The 25010-nt window shown below is 38.8% G+C and overlaps 1 protein-coding gene across 1 annotated transcript in view; it reads left to right on the top strand.

Annotated features, from left to right (window-relative positions):
* Positions 1-17457, top strand: part of CYYR1 (cysteine and tyrosine rich 1) — a 101963-nt gene extending 84506 nt beyond the window's left edge. Inside the window, exons 3-4 of the mRNA XM_047099359.1 lie at positions 5224-5381; positions 17273-17457. Of these exons, the coding sequence (XP_046955315.1) occupies positions 5224-5381; positions 17273-17457 (343 nt within the window). The remainder of the gene's footprint in view (positions 1-5223; positions 5382-17272) is intronic.
* Positions 17458-25010: the final 7553 nt, after the last annotated feature.

Raw genomic sequence — 25010 nt, 5'->3', positions numbered from 1 at the left:
ACACCAAAATCATGATTTAATCAGAAACCTCATTTAACACATTAGTTGCACCCTCAGTATTGACCTCGCAGGCACTGTTGCTGGAGCTGCTGACAAGAAAACAAAATGTGACTCATTTTCTACTTTCCTCTGTTTAAAAAATGAATTAATGAATATAAATATGTACCAACTTGATATCTTAACAGCTTCCATAACACTTATTTCGGAAACTCTATGCCTGAATAATTGGGCCATTGATTACTTCTGAAGCATAAATTAAGCCCACCAAATCAATCTTATTTGGACTTCAAAATTACCATAGAAAGGTTTCCAGATGACTTTTGGTTTACCTATTTCAAATTATTTCCTTTGATAAATCTTTCCTTTTTGAAAAGACTTATATATTAAATTGTTAGACTCTGTCATTCTTTAAGTACTAATAACAGCACATCCAAATACATCTCACATTCTGCTTTCATAATTTACTCACAAAGTTAAGATGCATGTAGGAATATTTTATTTTATTTTTTTATGCTTATTTATTTATTTTGAGAGAGGGAGAGAGTGTGTGTACATGAGCAGGGGAGGGGCAAAGAGAGAGGAGAGAGAATCCCAAGCAGGCTCCACGTTGCAAATGTGAAGCCCCATGCGGGGCTCAATCCCACAAACCACGAGATCATGACCTGAGCTGAAATCAAGTGTCAGAAGCTTAACCGACTGAGCAGCACAGGTGCCTCAACATGTAGGAATATTTTAAAGAAGTCTATTGGAGTCTATTGGAATTATTAGTGGCATTCTGTTTTTTAAGAGCGGGAAAAGTCATAAAAAGGAAATCTCTTCTGAAAAGAACAAATACATGTTCACAATTCCTGATCTGCCGTTCTGAAATCCTCCAAACAAAACAATGACAAATATATGTATCTCCTCACCTTTACTGGGGCGCCTGGGTGACTCAGTTGGTTAAGCGTCCGACTCCTGATTTCGGCTCAGAGCATGAGCTCACGGTGCGTCAGGCTCTGCGCTAACATCTCAGAGCCTGCGTGGGTTTCTCTTTCCCTCTCTCTCAGCCTCTCTCTCTCTCTCTCTCTATCTCTCTCTGTGTCTCTCATAATCAATTAATAAACTTAAAAAAATATCCTCACCTTTACTGCAGAAATGTAAATGTGGGGGTGCCTGGGTGGCTCAGTCAGCTAAGCATCTGACTTCACTCAGGTCATGATCTCACAGTTTGTGGGTTCGAGGCCCACATCAGGTTCTGTGCTGACAGCTCACAGCCTGGAGCCTGCTTCAGATTCTGTGTCTGCCTCTCTCTCTGCCCCTCCCCTGCTGGTGCTCTCTCTCTCTCTCTCTTCTGAAATAAATAAAATAAAAACATAAAAAAATTTTTTTAAGGAAATGTAAATGTGTATGTGCTCGGGATGCTGGCCCTGGAAGAAGTATCCTACAATATATGGTGTATGTACTATATTCCCTTTACAAAATCTTAAAATTTCTGATTTAAGAGAAATATCTGGCCTCAAGGGTTTGGGATGAGAATCACAGACCTGTCTTAGAAAAGTCTAGGACAGATTATAGGATAGAAACAAAGTATAGGATAAAAAGGATAGAGGGATGCCTGCGTGACTCAGGGAGTTAAGCATCGCCCACTCTTGATTTTGGCTCAGGTCATGATCTCACAGTTGTGCGATCAAGCCCTCCACACCCAGTGTTGAGCCTTCTTAAGATTCTCTCTCTTACTCTTCCTCTGTCCCTCCCCTGATTATCATGCCCACACTCTCTCTCTCAAAAACTAATGAAATAACTAACTAAATAAATAAAAGTATAGGATAGATATTTATATGGCATGAAAATATGCCAGATATATATCTGGCAAATGAGTCCAGGAGTACAGATATGAAATCTGAGAAAAGAGTCAGATAATCACCAGGCTGACCTCCGTTTAATTAGTAAGAAAACTAGGTGGGTGGGGGGCATTCAGCAACTTGCCCAAGGTTACTCAGCTACAGCTGGAACCCCGGGCAGTCTGGCTTTAGAAATCATTCTTTTGAAGCACAAAAATTATGTTACTGAAGACTAATTTTGAATGGTTCCACTGTCGCAGCAGAGTGGGATGCAGTCTCTAAGTTAAAAGCACAAGGATTTGTGGAAGTTCATGCCCTTATAGGCAAAACTCTAGGCTCCAAGAAAGTGTCAGGCTGCCTCATACATAACATTGGAGGATCCTGTTCATTGGGCACCATGAACAGCCCCAAAGAAAAAACTATGGGTGCTCTTACACCGTGGATTTCATCTGTCCAATGGTAGCCTTCCACACTGAACTTTCAAGCAGCTAATCAGTGCTTCTTTTTTAAAGAGCAGAAAATTCAGGATCACCAGACATTTAAGGAAAATGCCAAACATGAAACAGATCAAAATAATCCATAAAAAGGAACCTAAACAGGACGGAAGAAATACAAAGTGTAGAAGAGAACATTTCAAAAAATTATACATCATTGTACACCATTCTTATAAGAGGAGCCAATAGATAATACATGAAAATAAAGGGGCGCCTGGGTGCTCAAGTTGGTTGAGCATCTATTTGTACCTTCAGAGATTAGAAGAAACTATATCCATGAAAGCAAAACAAGACATTATACAATAAGGGGGTGGGTGCAATGGACGATAAGATAGAGCATCCAGAAATTAAAAATATGACACCTGAAAATTCAATGAAACTTTGGAAGGTAAAGTCAATGAAGTTCCCCAGAAAGTAGTTCAAGAAAACAGAGATCAGAAAACTTAAAGAAGTTATCCTGGAAGTTATTTCAGAAAAAGCTTCCAGAAAGAGAAACACATAAAATGGTGGAACGGAAATCATCCATTTATGGAACAATTTTAAGAACTGAAGAATGAGTCTCCAGACATGAAAAATCCTAAGGGACTGGAAAAATAATTTATAAAAAAATCCAAGCACATTATGCAACTTCAGAATACTAGTGAAAAGAAAATGCTAACAACTTCTGATAACTGTTTGAAAATTTTCTTACGAATTTGGGGGTGGGGGCTAATAGCAACACGCATATGGAAAGATGGGAACTCATGGAAATTCCATAAACAAAGTAAGTGTAAGAGAGATGAAAGTTACCAATGTACCTTGCTTGACTCAGCAGTAAGCAATGTCATGGTAAATGTCAATACTGGTGACTGATTTAACCATGGATAAAGTTTGTCTGTGGGATCGAAATTCCCAAATACTTCTAAGAGGAGCCAATAGATAATCCATAAAAATAAAGGGGCGCCTAGGTGGCTCAAGTCCGTTGAGCGTCTGACTATTGATTTCGGCTCAGGTCATGAAATCACAGTTCGTGGGTTCAAGCCCCTCATCTGGCTCTGTACTGACATGTTGGAGCCTGCTTGGGATTCTCTCTCTCTCTCTCTCTCTCTCTCTCTCTCTCTCTGCCCCTCCCCCACTTGTGCATGCTCTCTCTCTCCTTTCTCTCAAATGAATAAACATTTAAAAAAAATAAAGGAATGTAACTGTATTAATGAGAAATAAGATGAAAGGTACTAAAACAATGTTTGAAAGAGTTGAAATGGTTACTTCTGGGGAGTTACCCAAATTAGAAAGTGAAATTTTTCTTTATTGTCCCATGTCTATACATTGTTTTTTGTTTAAAGTCTATTTATTTATTTTGAGAGAGACAGAGACAGTGCAGAGAGAGAGAGAGAGAGAGAGAGAGAGAGAGACAGAGAGAATCCCAATTAGGTTCCATTAGGTTCCATGCTGTCGGTGCAGAGCCCTACATAAGCCCTGAACTCAGGAAGTTGTGAGATTATGACCTGAGCCAAAATGACAATCCGGACACTTAACTGACTGAGCCACCCAGGCACCGATCCCATATGTTTAAAATAAATCTTTAGATATACATTCAAAATTTTGAAAATTAAAATATAATTTTCTCCTTGCAATCATCTGTCAATACTGGTATTCTGCGAATATTTGCCTTTTCACTTGTAGTATTAAGTTAACCATGTACCATGAACATTTCACCCCAATCCATGTAGATCTCTTCACCTTTTTAAGTCACTATATAGGATTCATTCTCTGGTGTATTACATTTTTTTTCTTTTTGTAATTTTCTTGATATGGATATTAAGGTGCTTCTGATATTTTGTTATTAGCAACAACACATTGAGAAATACCCTTGTTACATTATTTGCGCCCACACGTGCTGTATTTCCTCAGAAATCATTGCTAGAAATGATGCTGCCTGTTGAAAATTTACCTTTTCACAAAGATTTCCCCATTACTTTCCAAAATGTGGACAAATGTAGACTCTGACAAATCATACTGTGTGCACGTAATGATAATGGTGATTCTTTCATGCGGTATTTTTCCCTTCTATGATTTTGTTGTGAGAGATAAAAGCCTTCCAGAGAAAAACATAACGTTAAAGAACAAAGGTGTCGCTTGCATTATTTCCAAATTTAATGAGAATATTGTTTGTCGTAACTGTTTTCTGAATAATTTTTTAAAACTGTTTGGTTTGGGGGCACCTGGGTGGCTCAGTCACTTGAGCGTCCAACTTCAGCTCAGGTCATGATCTCACAGTTCGTGGGTTCGAGCCCCGCATTGGGCTCTGGGCTGACAGCTCAGAGCCTGGAGCCTGCTTTGGATTCTGTGTCTCCCTCTCTCTCTATGCCCCTCCCCAGCTCATGCTCTCTTTCGCTCTGTCTCAAAAATAAATAAATAAACTTAAAAAAAAAGTTTGGTTTGGTTTTCTCTGTTTTGTTAAGAAAAAAAAAAAATCCCAGTTCTACTTTGTGAAGAGTTTTAATAAAGATAAACGTTCAAGTTTCTTTAATATTTTGGTATTTATCAAATTGTTTTCAGTAAATGTGTACTCAGACAATAGGTAAATCCTTTGCTGCTTAAGTACACAGCAGAATGTTTTTTTTAATTATTGTTTTCGAGAGCATATCTGGATAATTGTGTTTCGTATAAATATATGGATTTCTAAAACCAGAGTTTGAATGATAGTTTCACTGTACTGAAAGAGGATTCCCTGACGGCTTATAACGTTTCCCTATCTATTGAAATACACAAGACTACTCACTTGACTGATTCAGGGAATTATCTTTTTTTTTTTTTTAACATTATCCTTAAGAAGATTTGTAAAGGAGCATTAGTCACATAGTCATGGAGCTGTATTTGAAAGACTTTTGAGCCTTTTCAACAAATGTACTTTTGTTTTTCTTTTTTAGGGGCACCGCAATTGCTGGCATCGTGTTTGGAATTGTATTCATCATGGGGGTCATTGCGGGGATTGCCATATGTATCTGCATGTGCATGAAAAACAACCGTGGGACCCGGGTGGGCGTCATCAGGACCACCCACATCAATGCCATCTCCTCCTATCCCGGTAAGCACAATCGCTTACTCCTTCTGAAGGAAGAGTCAGATTTGTTAGTTATGCTCTATGCCTTGGAGAGAGGAAACATTGAAGAGGTCACCACAATCATCTCCAAGAAGGTAGGGCATTTCTAAATTAACGTAGATTGAAGCTCTAACTTTCAATGGAGATGAATTAGGTCCAAGTAACAAAATCTACCTCACATCTGAAGGTATTCGTATTTTTAATGCCTGTCTCATTGACTGCAATTCCCAATCAGCCGGAGTTAAGAGAAATAGACAATTCACGCCCACTGTGTCTACCAGCCAGAGTTCTGACAAATAATTCTAGAGAAAGTGTAAGTGACATGTCTTAACAAACTGGCATCTGACCTAGTAGGTATGTATGTCTTAAGGAAAAGTATTAACTAAAGTTTTTACGTGTCCTCTTTATGCAAGGAAAACCCTCTTAACATAATAGCAAACTTCTCAACAAAGAAAATTCTCAACAAAGGTAATACATTAATAATTTGACAGGTATTTGACAAGAATCTGCTAGAAGTTCTACATATAAACATATTGAAAAGATATGTTCTTAAAAAGATAATTTCCCATCCACTGTATGTTCTTTCTCAGCTCCTTTATTTATTTTTATTTTTTTTAATGTTTTTTTTTTATTATTTTTGAGACAGAGAGAGACAAAGCTTGAGCAGGGGAGGGGCAGAGAGAGAGGGAGACACAGAATCTGAAGCAGGCTCCAGGCTCTGAGCTTTCAGAACAAAGCCCGACGCAGGGCTCGAACCCACGGAGTGTGAGATCATGACCTGAGCTGAAGTCGGACGCTTAACCAACTGAGCCACCCAGGCGCCCTCTCAGCTCCTTTAGAAAAGAGGGTACCTCGGGGTATCCTCTCCAGAGGAACAGTCAAAGCCAGGGGTTCCTCATTTTAGCCAAAGTAAATGGCAAATTCCTGACTGGGGGCTAGAAGGCAATGCATGAACTGGCTCCTCTTTTTATTTGTCTGACGTCATTTCGTTCTCTACTCCCTCTTGCCACTCTGGCTCTAGTCTCACTCTTCCTTGAACACAGAAACAGGCTCCGTGTACTCTGTGAACACAACAGGGCACACTCCCATCTTAGGGCTTTGCCTAGAACATGGACTCCCGCACTCAATCAACTCTTTGCTCAAAAATCACCTCCTGACTGAGGGCTGCTCTGCCCACTCTATTTAAGAGTGTATTGTGTCCCTCCCCATTGTGTCCTTATTCTACCCAGTTTTTTTTCCCCCAGAGTACTTTTAATCTTCTAAGATACCATATAGTTTATCTCATTGTTATATTTACTATTTTTTGTCCATCCCCTCCTTCTAGAATATTAGCTCCACAAAGAAGAAATCATTGTCTATTCTGTTCACCACTCAATCCCAAGTATAATACCGGGACTGGCACATAATGGTCATTTAAACAGATGTAGTTGAACAAGAGAGGAACACCACTCATGACAAGATCTGATGTAGTTATATACAAAAACCTAGAGAATTTACTTTAAATTCCACCCTGGAATATGTAGCTTTTACTCACACAAAAGCAATTCACAATGTGGATTCTTTCCAACTTAGTAAAAATATTGTTGGGATTAGTGTAATGATGTTAGAACTCGAGGAAAGGGGAGAAAAGGGGGGGTTGTTTTTTATTCTTCACATCTCCCTGTTTTTACCTGATCAGCCCATAACTCAAGAGAACAGAGGAGAGTCAGAGAGATACATTAACTAGAAAGAAGACAAGGAGAAGCCCTCTGTAGATAATATTCCAGATACACTTTAAAAAAAAAAATTCTTAATGTTTATTTATCTTTGAGACAGAGAGAGAGAGAGATAGAAAGCAAGTGGGGTAGGGTCAGAGAGAGAGGGAGACATAGGATCCGAAGCAGGCTCCAGGCTCTGAGCTCTCAGCACGGAGCCTGACGTGGGGCTCAAACTCAGGAACTGGAACATGATGACCTGAGCCAAAGTTGGACGCTCAACCAAACTGAGCAGCGCAGGAGCCCCCAGATACACTTTTGCTTGACCAAAAAAAAGCTTAAATTAAACATTAAACATTTTAAAACATTAAAAAATATTTTGGGGGGCACCTGGGTGGCTCAGTCGGTTAAGCATCCGACTTCGGCTCAGGTCATGATCTCGTGGTCTGTGAGTTCGAGCCCCGCGTCGGGCTCCACGCTGACAGCTCGGAGCCTGGAGCCTGCTTCGGATTCTGTGTCTCCTTCTCTCCCTGCCCCTTCCCCACTTGTGCTCTCTCTCTATCAAAAATAAATAAATGTAAAAAAAATTTTTTTTAAATACTTTTTATAAAAGTAGAATGTAAAATACAAAATATTTGAATGTGAGGGCTTATGTTTTCTCGGGTTTGAAGTTTCTTTTTTTTTTTTTTTTTTCAACGTTTATTTATTTTTGGGACAGAGAGAGACAGAGCATGAACGGGCGAGGGGCAGAGAGAGAGGGAGACACAGAATCGGAAACAGGCTCCAGGCTCTGAGCCATCAGCCCAGAGCCCGACGCGGGGCTTGAACTCACAGACCGCGAGATCGTGACCTGGCTGAAGTCGGACGCTTAACCGACCGCGCCACCCAGGCGCCCCTGGGTTTGAAGTTTCTATTTCATGCATGGATACATGTTTTTGAATGGCATCATATATTCTGGCAGATCACGACAGCATGTTGCATTTTCAGTAAATGCATTGTTCTGGGAACCGAATACCGTGAGAAACATAATAAACCTTATGGTGGAAGCATTTTTACTGCAAAAAGGCTAGGTCTTCACAGACATAATGTGCTTGATCACTTCTCATTTCCTTCACAAAGTAACTAATGAAGCTTTTACTTAAGAGATAGGAAAACACACAGAGTAGTATTGAATGCTTTTCAAAATCTTTCATCTGTAGACATATTACATATTTTACTCACAGTAATTAAATAACCTTGTGATAAATGAGGCAACCACCCAATTTATTGTATAGTCCTACAGCCTGCGGGCCACATGCATGAGTAGAAAATAATTTGGCCAAGGTCATCTTATTCCTTGCTGAAAGGGCTCAGTGAGGACACCTGCAGTGAACGCTATTTCTGTGCACTAGAGAGATTACTGAGAAAAGGTAGTCTGCCCCCCCCCCCCGATACTTTGTTGGACAATGACCTTCCAAAATAGTTTTTGTTCCCGCCATGTTGGGTAGAGTGAACAGTGTCCAGTTTAATTACAATTATTTGTCAAGTCTTATAACTTCCACTACTTTCCAGAACTTCATTGTGAGCAAAGGAAAGTGATCGTGCTAACCCTTTTTTTAAAAATAGGTTTGGATGATACACACTTGAAAGAAAAGAATACAGAAAGACCACAACAGAAGGCTTTGCAAAGATATAAAAATCAACAAAAGGAAAGCAAGGAATTTCAATGCTATCAAGAAATCTGAGATCTGAAGTATATTGTTGAGTCCCCTGCTGATTGCCTAATAGATGATAGATAGATAGATAGATAGATAGATAGATAGATAGACTGATTTGAGTAAACAGTGGAAAAGGAGGGGGAAGTTCCTGCAAACAGAAAAATGACAAAGGATACATGTAGAAAGGGGTTGTGGAATTGGAAAAAATCATCATTTTTAAAACCATCATAAGAAAAGTTTGGGGGTGCTTGTGTGGCTCAGTAGATTAGGCAGCCAACTCTTGGTTTCGGCTCAGGTCATAGTCTCATGGTTCGTGGGTTTGAGTCCCACATTGGCTCTGCAATGACAGTGTGGAGCCTGCTTGGGATTCTCTCTCTTCCCCTCTGTCTCTGCCCCTCCATGCTCCTCTCTCCCTCTCTCAAAATAAACAAATAAACCTAAAAAAAAAAAAGTTTGGGACAAGAGTCATTAATGATGCTGAATCTGGGGGAAGAGGCTGCAGGGGGGCAGGACATTTGCAAGTATCTACCCCCAAGTTTGCTGCTAGTTATAAGGGGAAAGATAGAAACCAGACAGTAGAGAAATCAAACAACATCTTGACCAGCCAGTAAAGTCACCAAAAAAGGACAGATGGACATCTTGCACCTTTGGGTATTAGTTACTCTGAAGATGACACAACTGTATATGTGTAGGATTCTGGTTGAAAGTTTACAGCTTGAATCTAAGCATGAAAAAAAAAATCTGACAAAGCCAAGTTGAGAAGCATTGTATAAAATAACTGACTTATGGTCTTTAAAATCTCCTGGAAATATTTCATTAAGAAATCAAAACTCTAGGGTGCCTGGCAGGTTTAGTCAATTAAACGTCTAACTCTTGATTTCGGCTCAGGTCATGATCTCACGGTTTGTGAGTTCAAGCCCCGCATCAAGCTCTGCACTGACAGTGCGGAGCCTGCTTGGGATCCTTTCTCTCCCTCTCTCTGCCTTTCCCCTGCTCATGCTCTCTCTTTCTTAAAATAAATAAATAAAGCTTTTAAAGAATTAAAAAAACCTCAAAACTCTAGGGGCACCTGAGTGACTTAGCTGTTTAGGCGGCCAACTCTTGATTTCAGCTCAGGTCATGATCTCACAGGTCATGAGATGAAGGCTTGTGTCCGGTCCTGTGCTGAGTGGAACCTGCTCTCTCCCCTCTCCCTTTGTCCTTCCCATGCCCATGCACTGTCTCTCTTTTTTAAAGTAATTAAACATTCAAAAAAAGAAATCAAAAATCTATTTGCATCATTGAATTCACAAATGAGGGTAACCTTATTAGTATTTGCACTGAACACACAAAGACTTTCATATACTTATCAAAGGATTTGGTGATATGAGGATAGTATCTTCTGATTGTGCCTATATTCTTACAGAAATTAGAAACAAGTCTTGTTCTGAAAGTGGGTTGAGGAGATGTTTATAGTTAAGGAATCTCAGAGGGGCAGGGAAATACCTAAAGAAATACATAATTTCCAAGCAATGCCAAGGGTTTCCACACTTAAGAATATAGTCATTCCTTGAAAGTGAAATCAGTTGTTATAATTGTTCATTTTTCTCTAGCCACTTTAAGCTCCTAGGTACCAGTCTGGGAGAGCCAAAATGTTGAATTTAATCAAGATTGGAGATTTATCAGGCAATGGGGAGAAAAAGAGATAAGAAAGTTGATAAATGCACAGAAATAATTTTACTGATGGATGATAAATCTAAGCTTAATAAAGAAAGATAGGAAGACAGGAAAGAGGTGACATCAGTTTAAATTAAATTTTTTAAATGTCATCAGTGAAACTGGAAATCTAGGTGAAGTTCAAGATATGTTGGCATGCGTATTCTAGAAAGATAAAGAGTCGCGGTCAGATTTACATACGTACCATTCTGTTATTGGTTACAGCAAGGGTGAGAAAAAGATTTTTGCAGGCCAAAAAGTTCAAGTGTTAAAAATACTGTTTAACACTTCATGAAATGGACAGTCTTCATGCAGAGAGCTGCAAAATAGGTGGAAGGAAGGGAGCTTTTAGAGGATAAAAAAATAAAGAACAAAGAAGAGAAAAATAGGAAATATCTGACTGGCTGCCGCATAAACCTTGTTTGGAGTGAGAAGGAACAGGAAGTAAGTATAGAGCTCAGAACTGGCTTGGGGTTTGGGGATTAGCTGACTGGATCTAGGTCAAGTGGAGCTTCATAGGGACATGACGGTTATCTAAGCTTTGGTTTGCTGCCATAGCACCCTGGGCAGAAGTAAGCTCCATCTTGGGGCTAGAAATTACTTCAACACATGAATGTTGAAATCATCAACAATGCTAATAGAAGTCATGATGTGGAGAAAGATAATGGGCCGGATGCTAAATCTTCAATGGATGAGACTCTAGAGCAGAGCAGACCACAGGTATTGATAACGAAGAGGAGTAGAAAGTAGTATAATCTCATAGTGTGTGCTACAAAAGAGCCCAGGTTTTTAAAGAGGGAACATAAGCCACGGTTTGAAAAATGGCTATGAGAATCCCAGAAGACACCCAGTGCACCTGCTGGCCCTATAGGACGTAGGATACGGGAGAAAAAGAAGACCTCTGATTTAATAACTGCTGTAGAGGAAGCTGCCCTCTCAGGACAAATCTGACTTGAATGAAAACAGGAAGTGAATGTTCACTTCCTGAGATAATTATCTCCTGTATTCTTCCTTCTTCTCAAAAGCTCAAAAACCCCTTTATTTTTCTCGCTCTCAGCAGATCTCATTTCTCTGGAAAACAGGCACAATTAGAAGAAGACTTCCTCATATTCTGAGCTAGAGTAAAGTGTAAAGGGGTGAAAAGGTGAGGATACAAAGGGCTTTTCTGACGACAGACTTTGTGGTCTACTGAGTACAGTGAAAGGGGGTGGGGAAAGTTTAGAAAATTAATTAAATTCATGCGTAAAGCCTTCCAGAGTTAGAGGTCTACAATGAAGGATGCTCTAGTAGCTTGTCTAGTAGCTTGTTTCTCTGGTAACAGAGAAATGTAAAACATGACTGGACTAGGTCTTGATGTCATCTGAGGGGAAGGGGAATGACAGCTTCTAATAATATCATCTTTTTGGGAAGTGCATCTTAGGCCACTATTGAGAAAAAGTGGGCAGGACTGGGTCTGTGTGGTGGGGATGGAAGCAGTTGGAGAGGTCCTGCTGGGAGCTCTGTGGGCTTCTGCTCTGAGTACGGTTCAGGCAAATTGTGAGTAGTGGGATTTGGGAGACGATGGAGGAGAAGATTTTCTCCTAGCAATAATATTAGGAGTTATCTTTAAAAATAAGTTGTGAGCTGGAGCCCTGGGTGGCTCAGTCAGTTAGGCAGCCAACTTCAGCTCAGGTCACGATCTTGTGATTCGTGAGTTTGAGCCCTGCGTCGGCCTCTGTGATAACAGCTCAGAGCCTGGAGCCTGATTCAGATTCTGTCTCTCTCTCTCTATCTGCTCTCCTTCACTCTCTCTCTCTCTCTCTCTCTCTCTCAAAAATAAATAAGCATTTTTAAAAAAATTAAAAATAAGTTGTGAGTGAACGCTAAAGTATATTAAAAGATAAATTGAGGCATATTAAAACTTTAAGAGTTTATCTGAGCAAAAATTGATTTGAATCAGACAGCACCAACCAGAAGTTGTTAGGAGTACCCTGCCTTATATAGAGAAAGTGTGGAAGTGAAGAAATGCTTGGCTACAGCCTAAATCCTAGTTGGCTCTTTGTGATTGGTTGCCTTAGTGTTTTGATTTTGTAACTTTGAAGCATTTACAGGCTTACGTCTTGGTTTGCTTACCGTGACAGTGGAGTCACCTCAGTGTAATGGGCTCCTTGTTTAATTAATATTACAGGTGGTAATCATATTGCAATATATAAACATGTCAAATCAACATTTTGTACATCTCAAACTTACATGATGCTATATGTCAATTTATCTAGTAAGAAAATTTTTTTTTGAAACATGTTAAAAAAAAGTCATGAGATTCACCTGGCCTACCAGATATTAAAACCATTTAAAATCAATAATAACTAAATGGGATATTAGTACAAAAATACATGTCTTGTTCATTGGAATAGAACAAATAGATTAAAATTTCACAAACAAAAGGAGAGACAACAAAGCAATGTGAAAAATGAGGATTAAGAAGGCATGTAGATAATTTGGCTTAGCCAAAAATTTTCCATTTAGAAAAAATAAACTTTGATGCAAATATACACCAAATAAAATAATACATAAATTTAAATGGAAAACCTCAGAAATAGTTTGGTTACGTATCAGATATCTGAAAGAGGAGATAAATGTCTAAGTTTAGAAACAACACAGAAGAGATAAAAAAGATGAAGCTTATATTTTAAGTACAAGTTTTCAACTGTGGTATGTCAAGGTAAAAACAATATAATTAATCATTTTGACAGTTATTTTTAGAAAAATACCTAGAAAAGATACATACTTCTGTATATTTGTTCATATCATATTATGTTAATTATATTTTGATTCGAATTAAGATCCCACTTTTTAAATTACCAACCTAAAACAAACTAAAAATCACCCAATATAAACTACAAACAGCAAACAAGTTGTAGAACAATGTGAAATCCAGCTACTACCAAAGAAAGGTAAAATAAAGAGCTATTGTTTTTACCATTAAATTACCAAAGTGTTAAGTGATAGCCAGTTGGTTGATTCTTGGAATTTTATTTTAACAAACTAAATCAAAATAATAATACAAAAAAAACCTATGTGTAGAAAGAAAGTCATCACTCCATTATTTATAATAATAAAAAATTGTTAATTTCAAAATAACTGAAGAGTCAGAATAATATGCAGACATTAACAATAAAGTTTATGAAGAATATGTAGTGAATGAAAAAGACTATGTTATAATACAAAGTAAAAAAAAGCATATACCCATTTTACATGACTACAAGGATATAAAAACCATAAATGACTAGAAGAGATTATATAAAGATAGTTGTTAAATCATGGCGACAAAATTATGGATGATTTTCCTGTTTCCAAATTTTTAAAAATAATGTTGTATACGTTTTGGTAGCACTGTGCATCTTCCCCTTTACGTTTGCTTTAGAGATGTTGGCCTGAGTGGATGAAAAGCACTATGTTTCTTCTATGAATTACATAACATCTGTAAATTTTATAATATTGTAGAAAACTATAGTGACATTAAGGATAAACAGCATAGGTGCACCTGGGTGGCTCAGTTGGTTAAGCATCTGACTTTAACTGAGGTCATGATCTCGCGATCGGTGAGTCCAGCACTGCATCGGGCTCCATGTTGGCAATGTGGAGCCTGCTTGGATCTCTCACTCTCTTCTCTCTCTCTGCCCCTCCCCTGCTTCTCCCCGTGGTTTCTCTTTCTCTCAAAATAAAATAGATAAATTTAAATTTTAAAAAAGGATAAATGGCATATTTTCCCTACTTAAATCATAGAATTGGAATATTGATTATGAAAGAATTTCAAAGGCACCATCCCTCCAGCTGCATCCATACATCTTTGAAAGATGATTTGACCTTTAAGAACAAAACCTCTTAGAGTTAGGAATTTTCTAGAATTGATACCTTAAAAAGTTTACTTCCTAGTGAAACCTTATTATCCCAAGAAGGAAAGATTATCACAGTCCACAGTTATACAAGTCTTATTTCAAAATATCTTCCAGTAGCTGGTACTATAAAAGATGTGCCATGTTTATTTCATGATGGATAGTCCTCAAAATATTGCTCTTCTGCATTATGTTATCACTTTATCAAAATTCAAAGGCTGTATGAGTAGAAAGCTATATGGCTCTAATCCTATCTTAAATTTTCATGTTCAACATGCAGCTGTATAAACCATAGGGAATCTCACTGAAATGTCCTCTAGCAGTTTTAATGCAGATGGCAAAACATAAACACTTTGTTACATAAATAGACACTGTCACGGCTTCATGACAGAGAATGGTGCAGAGTCAATCTGTAGAATCATTCTACGTGTGCTCCTCAAGTGGGAGGCAGGGAAACCTTCCGTATAAAAACAGCTTAGAACCACACGCTTATAAGAAACAGTTCAATGGGTATCCAGCTGTAACTTCCTGTTTTACATGGAGCCTGCATTTCTTGGCTTGGATGAAGTATATTATAAATCTCTTTGTCTCAGTCTTCCTAGATATAATGAAGCAAAGGAGTGGGTGTAATACAGCGGGAGTGTGTGCTTTGAGTCCACAGGAGTTGTTCCATTTTGTTATAGAAAACAAAGCTTGTGATAGCCCGGACTCCAAATGTTTAATTAAAGCAGGCTTAGAGAAGCTGTATACAGCTGCGTCCTCTGCCATGAGGCCTTGGCCTGTAGAGCCCACTAGACACTGGCAAAGCCTTTGCTCAGTAGAGCAGTCCTCAGAGGACATCCTGCCCAGTTCTGTGTCTCCACTTTCCTCTTTTCTCAGGTGACTCAATCCTGTGTCCTCACATCCCTGAGTACAGGCAGATCAGTAAGTGGTTCAAGTCATCAAGCTCTTGGTAAAGCAAGCCAAGTTAAAGGGATCCAGAAGAAACATTGTTCGTGTTGCATACAGGGTGAAGCCCTATGTTTGTGCACGCATATTAATCAGAACGCTATCGTAATCTTATTGGTAAGAGCACAATTTAGAAGACTTTTTTTAAAGATTTTATTTCTAAGTAATCTCTGCACCCAACATGGTGCTCGAATCCACCACCTGAAGATCAAAAGTCACATGCTCCACCAACTGAGCCAGCCAGGTGTCCCTGGAAGATATTTTAGAAATAAGTTTATTGAAATGTTGCTTGTTCTTTTCTTCCATTGTAACGTTTAAAAGGCTTGGCCAGGGGCGCCTGGATGGCGCAGTCGGTTAAGCGTCCGACTTCAGCCAGGTCACGATCTCGCGGTCCGTGAGTTCGAGCCCCGCGTCAGGCTCTGGGCTGATGGCTCAGAGCCTGGAGCCTGTTTCCGATTCTGTGTCTCCTTCTCTCTCTGCCCCTCCCCCGTTCATGCTCTGTCTCTCTCTGTCCCAAAAATAAATAAACGTTTAAAAATAAATAAAAATAAAAAAATAAAAGGCTTGGCCATTTTTTGCATTATTATGACAGTAGTCCTGTGATTTAGGCTACATTCATAGTAAGCAATTAAGGCATGTCAATTTCCAATGAGAATCATGATCGTGATAATTCAACTACTGCCAAATCATCAGAGGGGTTGCTCAGATGTTGCAGAATGATTGGTTCTTGAAGACATGGAGTACATAAGGGGTGCTTCTCTTCCAACCCTCGACACGGGATTGGCACACTACAAAATAGACATCCATACAGAGTCGTGATAAAGTGTATTAAATACGATTTAAAACACACTGACATATATTAACAATAAAAAATTAAGAAAATTTTTCAAATAATACTTAGAAAACGAAATTCTTCATTCCTATTCACAAACGTGCTTGCCTAAAGCGAGAAAAACCCTCACTTTTTTTCTTATTCCTATAATGGTTCCATGACCTTCTGAGTTGCAGGAGCCCGATAAAGGGTGCCCAATACCTGGACACCTTCTTTCACTCTCCATCTCTTTCTTCACCTACCCAGTCATCAAGTAAGCACTCAGCTGCTCAAGATCTCTTCTGATTTTTTCACTCAATGCCATGACTCCCTTACACTCTTTCACATATGCTATTACCTCATTTCTCCTTTCCTTCTGCCCACTTCAATCCATACGGCTGAGACAGTCACCTTCCCAAAGCATATTTACCAGCATATTAATATATATATATATATATATATATATATATATATATATATATATATATCTGTTGTGCCTGGGTGGCTCCATCAATTGAGTGTCCAACTTCAGCTCAGGTCATGATCTCACGGTTTGTGAGATCGAGCCCCGCGTCAGGTTCTATGCTGACAGCTCAGAGCCTGGAGCCTGCTTCGGATTCTGTGTCTCCCTCCCTCTCTCTGCCCCTCCCCCCACTTGTGCTCTGTCTCTCTCTGTCTCTCAAAAATAAATAAATGTAAAAAAATTTTTAAATATATATATATATATATCTGGTAAATGCACATCACACACTCCTTATGTGATATTCAGAGCCCTCCATGATGATGCTACAATCAGATTCCTCAACACTTTTTCCCATTTCCACCCTCCACGTACTTTTTGCTTTCAACAAAAGTGTTCTTCTGCTTCTGTGCTTTTGCTCAGTCTTGAATTAGCCCCTAGTCGTTAATTTATCTGCCCTTTCACATATTTCCAAGAAACTTCCCTAAGCAGCCAATTCTAAACATTTTGGCCAATGGCGCCATTTTTTATAGCACCTACCCTTTCATATACATGCATCTTCAACCAAATAAAACTAAGATTTTTTTTCAGACAAAAATTATGTCACCTCCCAAAGTGCTCAGTCCAGTGGCTGAAACATAGTAGACACTTAAGTATTTGCTAAATGTCTGACGCCCTTTACCTTTTCTTTTTCAGTGGCACCACCGCCCTATAGTTATGACCATGAGATGGAATACTGTGCCGACTTGCCGCCTCCCTACTCTCCCACCCCACAGGCTTCCGCGCAGCGTTCTCCACCCCCTCCTTACCCTGGAAATTCAAGAAAACAGTCCTTCTCCCAGAACAGAATATGTGCCAATCAGAGATCTTGCTTGGAATAAAATGCTTGCTCTAAGGAATACATTTTTGGGTGAAACAATATGTCGAGTGGAATGTCCAGGCTAAGAAACACTGAGTTTTTATCCTTCTCTGAGCTGACCCCATCTGACGTACTGTTCGATTTGATGGTATCATATTTGAAGAGATGTACTGGTCAATGTAAGCACATTCAGAGAAGAGTAAGAAGATAGACAAAACATCTGAAAATCATGTTGCTTAAGGAAATTGCAATACTGATCCTGGAAAAGAGAAGAATTAGGAAAGACAGGAGGACAGCCTGGACTACCTAAGGAGACAACTATATTCTGCGTTGCTTTAAAAGTTGGAACAAGAATTATTCTTTCTTTCATTCATCAATAAATACTATTCAAGTGCCTAAGAGCTCACTCTGTGTCTTCCACTGTTTGTGAAGCACTGGGTGGAAGCTACAGGAACTTTGGTTTCTGGATGAGAACAAGAAACTTTGGTTTCAGGATAAGAAAGAGGAGTTGGAGCTTCCTTATTCACTAGATTGTTTTGTGAAGTTCTCTATTACCAAGACTTCAAACAGAATCTGTCTATCTGATAGAGACATGCTCTAGAAAGGATAGCTAAATCAAATGGTAGATGGATCCACTGGGCCCCAAACATTCTGTTCATGTTTTAGGTAAGTGTGAAGTAAGTCTCTATGCCTCCAAGAATTAAAACAACTGGAAGAGTTGAATCTTCTCTATTTAGTTTGACAGCTAAAACAAGATCAAAGGGACTCAACAGCTGCTTAAAGCCAAGTGCTAGCTACTGCTATCTAAAAATCATGTGACTTTAAGTAGTGTTTTATTATGAAAAAGGTTATTCCAACTGTGGGGGGGGGGGAACCGTACTGAGTTCCACAAGCAACAAATACTTCTCTTCAGATTAAGAGATTAGAAGCCAAATATTCCCATGGGATTTTACATCAAGGAGTAGACTCATAGAACTTGACAAAAAAGATATACAACAATTTACAAAAAGAAGAGAGGAAAATAAAATTTGGATTCTGTTCTGTGGAATTCCATTCATATGTAGCTTAGTCAAATTTGTTTCCCTTTTCTTTTGTAATACTTTAAAAACCTAGTCCCTTGAAAAAGTTATACAGTTAATAGAAAGGTTATGATAGTGACACCAAACAGTTGCCTTTTGCCAAAATCCAAATGTTACGAAGTGCCTACCTTCAACTATAAAAGTTTTTACTAAATAATTCTAATGTGCCATATTTTGCTGCAAGTAACCTTAGCATTTATATTTTTATGTGGGTCCTTTCATGTTTTTAAAATTTACATTGACAAAATATTGGGGGAGAGTGATGTCACCAAGATGGTGACATACATCATTGCTGAATTTGCTCCCCCTCACAAGAAGAACAAGTAACAACTATCCAAAACCAGACACCACTGAGAGAATCCTAGAACACAGGAGTGAGGCTGAAGCACCCCCTGAACTTCAGAGACCAAGACACTGTCGTAGAGGAGTAAGAGAAGCGACTACATGTTGACTGCATTGCCCCTCCCTCAGGACAGTGCAGCACCACGGGAAGAGATGTCTCCTGAGCCTCCAGTTCCTCCAGCGGAAAAGAGAACCCAAAGGAGGACAACTAACTGCCCACCCCCGCCCCAGGATGGTGGATCACTCTGTGGCAACCCCTACTCTGATCTCATACCACTGGAATTGCAGGGCTCAGCCACTGTAAATATAACTGTGAAAGAGAATGAGGAGGAGCTTGCAACAACCAGCCCATGGATGTTGGCAGACCAGGTTCATACTGGCAGTGCCCAAATAGTAATCTCAACCAGGGGCTTTGCTCATCTGTAGAGCCAAGTTGGGAGCACACTCTGACCAGGGAACCCAGAGGGGTGCAGATCTGCCTTATTCACATCCTCAAACAAGAAGTTTGCCAGCCCTACAGCCCAGTTTTCTCACACCCAGGAAGGGTACTGAGTCACAGCCCCGCCAACTGTGGAGATTGCCTTCAGCCCCATCTGACCAGAAGGGCTAGAGACGACTCCTGGAAGCTGCGTGACCGAGTGATACTTGAGCTGAAAGAAGAGCAGACAGAGGTGATAGTTTGCAGAGCCAATGGCCTCATCTGGCCAGGGAACGTGTGTGATGTGGGTCTGCTTGAGTTAAGGCAACAAAGAGCTTGACTGGTTTTAGAGCTGCTCCTCTTCTTGCATCCAGGCAGGGAATCTAATTCATAGCCTTGCTTATTGCTGAAGACAGCCTGCAGCCTATCTGAGCAGGGAACTTAACCAGAGCACACAGGAAGCTGCATGGCCCATCTAACAGCCCTACATACCATGGGACTCGAAAAGAGTGCAGCCCTTGGCTTCGTCCATCTGCACAGCATCACCTGACAAGGGAATTCAGTGGACACTCAGGCCTGATTTGTGCCCCAAACAATGATTTGTATGGGTCCTGAGCCCTGGCTGCTGCCCTGCCAGAGCAGAGAAGCAGGTAAGACAGCTCCATCTACTACTGAATATAGACCCAGTCCCAAACATCTAGTAAGTCTGAGCAGAGAATAAGACAACTAAAAACCCCATCCTACAGCTTCATATGGATAGGGAACCAAGCCAGCAATCATATCCAAGTATTTTCAGCCAGTGGTAAACACACTCCATCCCTCTCTTCAGTGTTTGAATAGATGCCTTGCCCAAAGAAGTCCATGATAGCAGGTCCCACCTGCCCAAAGGCATTCCAACAGACACACCCACCTAAAATGAGCTGACTACTGAAGAGCTATCTCTGCCAAAACAAACCTGTAAAGGTCTGGAAAAGGAGGTTAATTACTCAAATGCTCAGGGCTGCCTGGGTGGCTCAGTCAGCCAGGTGTCTGACTTCAGCTCAAGTCATGGTCTCACAGTTTGCGGGCTCAAGCCTCACGTCAGGCTCTGTGCTGATAGCAAAGCGCCTAGAACCTGCTTCAGATTCTGTGTCTCCCTCTCTCTCTGCCCCTCTCCAACTCTCTCTCTCTCTCTCTCTCTCTCTCTCTCTCTCTCTCAAAAATAAGTAAACATTAAAAAAAAATTTTAATTACTCAAATGCTCAGATACCTATGCAAGAAATCAAGGCTCATGAAAAATCAGGTAAATACGTCACCACCAAAGGAAACAAATTAAGCCCCAGTGACTGACCCTAACGAAATGGAAATCTATAAACTATCAGACAAAAAATTCAGAATAATACTCCTAAGGAAGTTTAGTGAATGATGTGAAAGCAGAGACAGACAACTAAACAAAATTAGGAAAACAATGCAGGAACAAAAAGAGTTTGACAAAGCAACCAGCAAAAAATAAAAACAAAAACAGAAATCCTGCAGTTAAAAGATACAATAACTGAACTGAAGAATTCAATAGAGAGTTTCAAAAGTAGACCTAAACATGCAGAGAAACAAATCAGCAACCTGAAGGATAGGGCATTGGAAATTACCCAGTCAAAGGAGAAAAAAGAAATTAAAATGGCAAAGAAAACCCTATGGAAATTAAAGGATAATGAAAACCAACAATATTTGCATCATAAGAATTCCAAAGGAATAAAAGGAGAAAGGGACAGAGAGTCTATTTAGAGCAAAAATGGTTGAAAACTTACTGAACTTGGGGAGATAAATGGATATCTAGATCCATGAGGCCCAAAGGATCCCAAATAGGTTGAACCTAAGGGTATAGGGCTACTCTAAGAGGCATTATAATTATATTGCCAAAAATAAAAGGCAAACAACAACAACATTTAATAGAACCAGGAGAAAAGAGAACTTACATACAAGGAACCCCCCATATGACTATTGGTGAATTTCTCAACAGAAACTCTTCAGGCCAGGAGAAAATGGGGTGACATACAAAATAATAAAAGAAAGTAACTGTCAACAAAAATTCTATACCCAGAAAAGCTGTCCTTCAAAAATGAAGGAAGGATAAAGATTGTCCTGAACAAACAAAAGCTGAGGGGGGTTCATTACAACCAGACCTGTCTTGCAAGAAATGCTAAAGGGAGTTCTTTAACTCCCCTTATAATTAACACAAAAATAAAAACACAAAAAGGTAGCATAATCTCACTGACAATGGCAAATATGTAGTCACATTGGATTATGCAATATGGTAATAGTGATACACCATTCACAACTCTAGTTTAAAAATATTTTTTAAGAATGTAGCAAAAATAACCATAAATACAATAACCTGTTGTTATTTGCACCATATAAAAAAACCATAAATTGTAACAACAATAACCTAAAATGTGAGAGGCAGAGGGGAGCCTAGGAGGCTCAGTTGGTTAAGCATCTGACTTTGGCTCAGGTTATGATCTCACGGCTGGTGAGTTCGAGCCCTGCATTGGGCTCTGTGCTGGCTGCTTGAAGCCTGGAGCCTGCTTCAGATTCTGTGTCTCCCTCTCTCTCTGCCCCTCCCTTGCTCGTGCTCTCTCTCTCAAAAATAAATAAACATTAAAATGTGAGGGGCCGAAATAAAAATGTAAAGTATAAAAATTCTATTTAAGTTATTAATAGGTTTAATATAGGTTTAAAATAGAGTGTTATAAGTTTAAGATATATTATGCATGCCTCATAGTAACCACAAGGGAAAATCTTGTAGTAATAACACAAGAGAACACAATAAATAAGTCAAACTATATTGATACAAAAAAAAAAATCAAAAACACACACAAAAAAGACAGCAAGATAGGAAACAAGGAACAATGGATCTACAAAAGAATGAGAAAAAAATTAGCAAAATGGCAATAGTAAGCCCTTACCTATAAATAATTACAATAAATGTAAATAGATTATATTCTTCAATCAAAAGAATGGCAGAGCGGATAAAAAAAGTTCAACAATATCAGCCTTAAAAAAGACTCACTTTAACCTTAAATAAAAGAAAAAAAAGGCAAGTATAGCTACACTTATATCAGACAAAATAAACTTTAAAAATAATAAATAATAAAAAAGAGTCAAAGAAGGTTATTATGTGATGATAAAGAAATCAATACATCAAGAAGATACACAATTGTAAATATTTAGGTGCCCAAGAAAAGAGCACTTTAATACATAAAGCAAAAACTAACAGAGTTAAAAGGAAAAATAAACAGTAATCCAATAATAGTTGGAAACTTTAATACCCCACTCTCAACAATGGATAGATCATCCAGACAGAGAATCAATAAGGAAACAGTGGATTTGAACAACACTATAGAACAAATAGACCTAGCAGATGTACACAGAACATTCTGTCCAACAACAGCAGAATACACAATCTTCTCAAGAGCACCTAGAACATTTTCTAGGACAGACCATATGTTAGGCCACAAAACAGGCCAGCAAATTCAGGAAGACTGAACTCATACCAGTAGTGTGAAACTAGGAATCAGTAATAAGAGGAAAACTGGAAAATTCACAAACACATAGAAATTAACATTTTCCTGAGCAACCAGTGGGTCAAAGAAGAAATTAGAGGAGAAATAAAAGTTTATTGAGACAAATGAAAATGGAAACACAACACACCAGAACTTATGGGATGCAGCAAAAGCAGTTCTAAGAGAGAAGTTCATAACAATAAATGCCTACATGAGAAGTAAGAAAGTTCTCAAACAACCTAACTGTATGCCATAAGGAATTAGAAAAAGAAGAACAAATGGACCCCAAGGTTTGCAGAAGAAAGGAAATAAGATCAGCACGGAAATAGAGAATAGAAAAACAATAGAAAAGATAAACCAACTAAGAGTGCTTCTTTGAAAAGATAGAATTGACAAAATCCTAGCCAGACCAACCAAGGAAATAAGAGAAAAAAAATTAAACAAATCAACACAATTACAAAGAGAAAAAGAAACATTACAGCTATTACCATAGAAATTCAAAGGAACACAAGAGACTGTTAGAACATAAATTAGTGCAGCCACTATGGAAAATAATATGGAGGAATCATTAAAAAATTAAAAATAGAACTACCATATGATCCTGCAATTCTGCTCCTAAGAACATAACCAAAGATACTGAAAACACTACCTCAAAAAAGATATCTTGTACCCTCATATGAGTTCATAACAGCATTATTTACTATAGCCGAGACATGTAAACAGTCTAAGTATCCATCAATAGATGAATGGATAAGGAAGGTATGGGGTGTAGGGTGGTGTGTGTGTGTGTGTGTGTGTGTGTGTGTGTGTGTACACAATGGAATGTCACTCAGCCATTAAAAAATGAAGAAATCCTACTATTTGGGACAACAACAATGGACTTTAAAAGTAATATGCTAAGTGAAATAAGACAAAAATAATCCTGTGTGATCTCACTTATATGTGGAATCTTAAAACAGTAACAACTCATAGATAAAGAGCTCAGACTTGTGGTTTCCAAAGGTGGGAGGTGGGAGGAGGGGGGATAAGAGGAAGGTGGTCAAAAGCTATAAATTTCCAGTTTAAGATAAATAAGCACTAGGGATGTAATGTACAACATAATGACTAGAGCTAACACTGCTGTATGGTATATAGGAAAGATGTTAAGAGAGTAAATTCCAAGAGTTGTCATCGTAAGAAGACAATTTTTTCTTTTATTCTTCTTTACTTTCCTTTTATCGTATCTATATGAGAAGACGGATGTTAGTTAAACCTATTGTGGTAATCATTTTACAATATATGTAAATGAAACCTTCATGCCGTGTGCCTTAAACTTACACAGTGATGCATGTGAGTTATTTCTCAATAAAACTGAACAACAAAACTGTGTATCACTTCTATTCATTGAAAGAACACTGTGATAATCATAACTTTCTAGTAGCTGGTTAGAAAGATCTTTATTACAAGTCTGCTTAAACACTGCACTGCATGCCTAAAAGAACACTGGGAGCAGATGATCAAATGTTTGTGTCATCTGGCAATTAAATCTAAAAAGTTTAATCCAACGTCATTGTCATAATTTGGTGAAATCCCAAAATGACACTAAGAATTTTGCTGAATAAAATAATCAAAAGAAATGCCTTAAGGTTTAAAATTACAGTTCCGGTCCTCGTAGTTAGGAAACTTAGTAGTTAATATATGTAGCATATTTTTCTTTCAAATACATTGATCTGACTGAAATGCACTCTGTCAGTGAGATCTAAAAGCTGGATTTGTTTTGAATGTACTTGCTTGAGTCTTAGGCACTGACGATTTTCTGGCTTATAAGACACAAAGCATTCAAGAGCTCCAGCCTATTCTAGTGACTGAGATTTTAGCACAGTTTTAAAAGTACATGTGCCTTATCTCTCTCCTGTAAGTGTGATCACATCCAATTACACTGCAGCTATGTGACTCAGTGCTGGGGTCTCTGTGACGTTCACAGTGTTGGTTGCAAATGAACCGTAAATTCCTTAGGAAAAATGGAGAGGAAAGGAGCAGTGGAAATTGAATTCTCATCATCTTCACCATCCATAAACATTTACTGCGTACCTCCTATGTTCTGCAAACATTACCCCCATAGGAGCCATTTCAGTCCGCACCATATCTCTTCTTTGAGTTGTTTTATGGCTACCCTTAAGGCTCAGCACAGGCCCAAAGACCTACAACCGATGACTAT

The sequence above is a fragment of the Lynx rufus genome, unplaced genomic scaffold (genome assembly GCF_022079265.1).
Source record: "Lynx rufus isolate CCGP_SWC_20201006 ecotype Redwood Valley unplaced genomic scaffold, mLynRuf1.p SCAF_5, whole genome shotgun sequence".
Taxonomy (NCBI): domain Eukaryota; kingdom Metazoa; phylum Chordata; class Mammalia; order Carnivora; family Felidae; genus Lynx; species Lynx rufus.
Note: the sequence above shows the minus strand (reverse complement) of the source record. Positions and strands in the feature narration are given on the sequence as shown.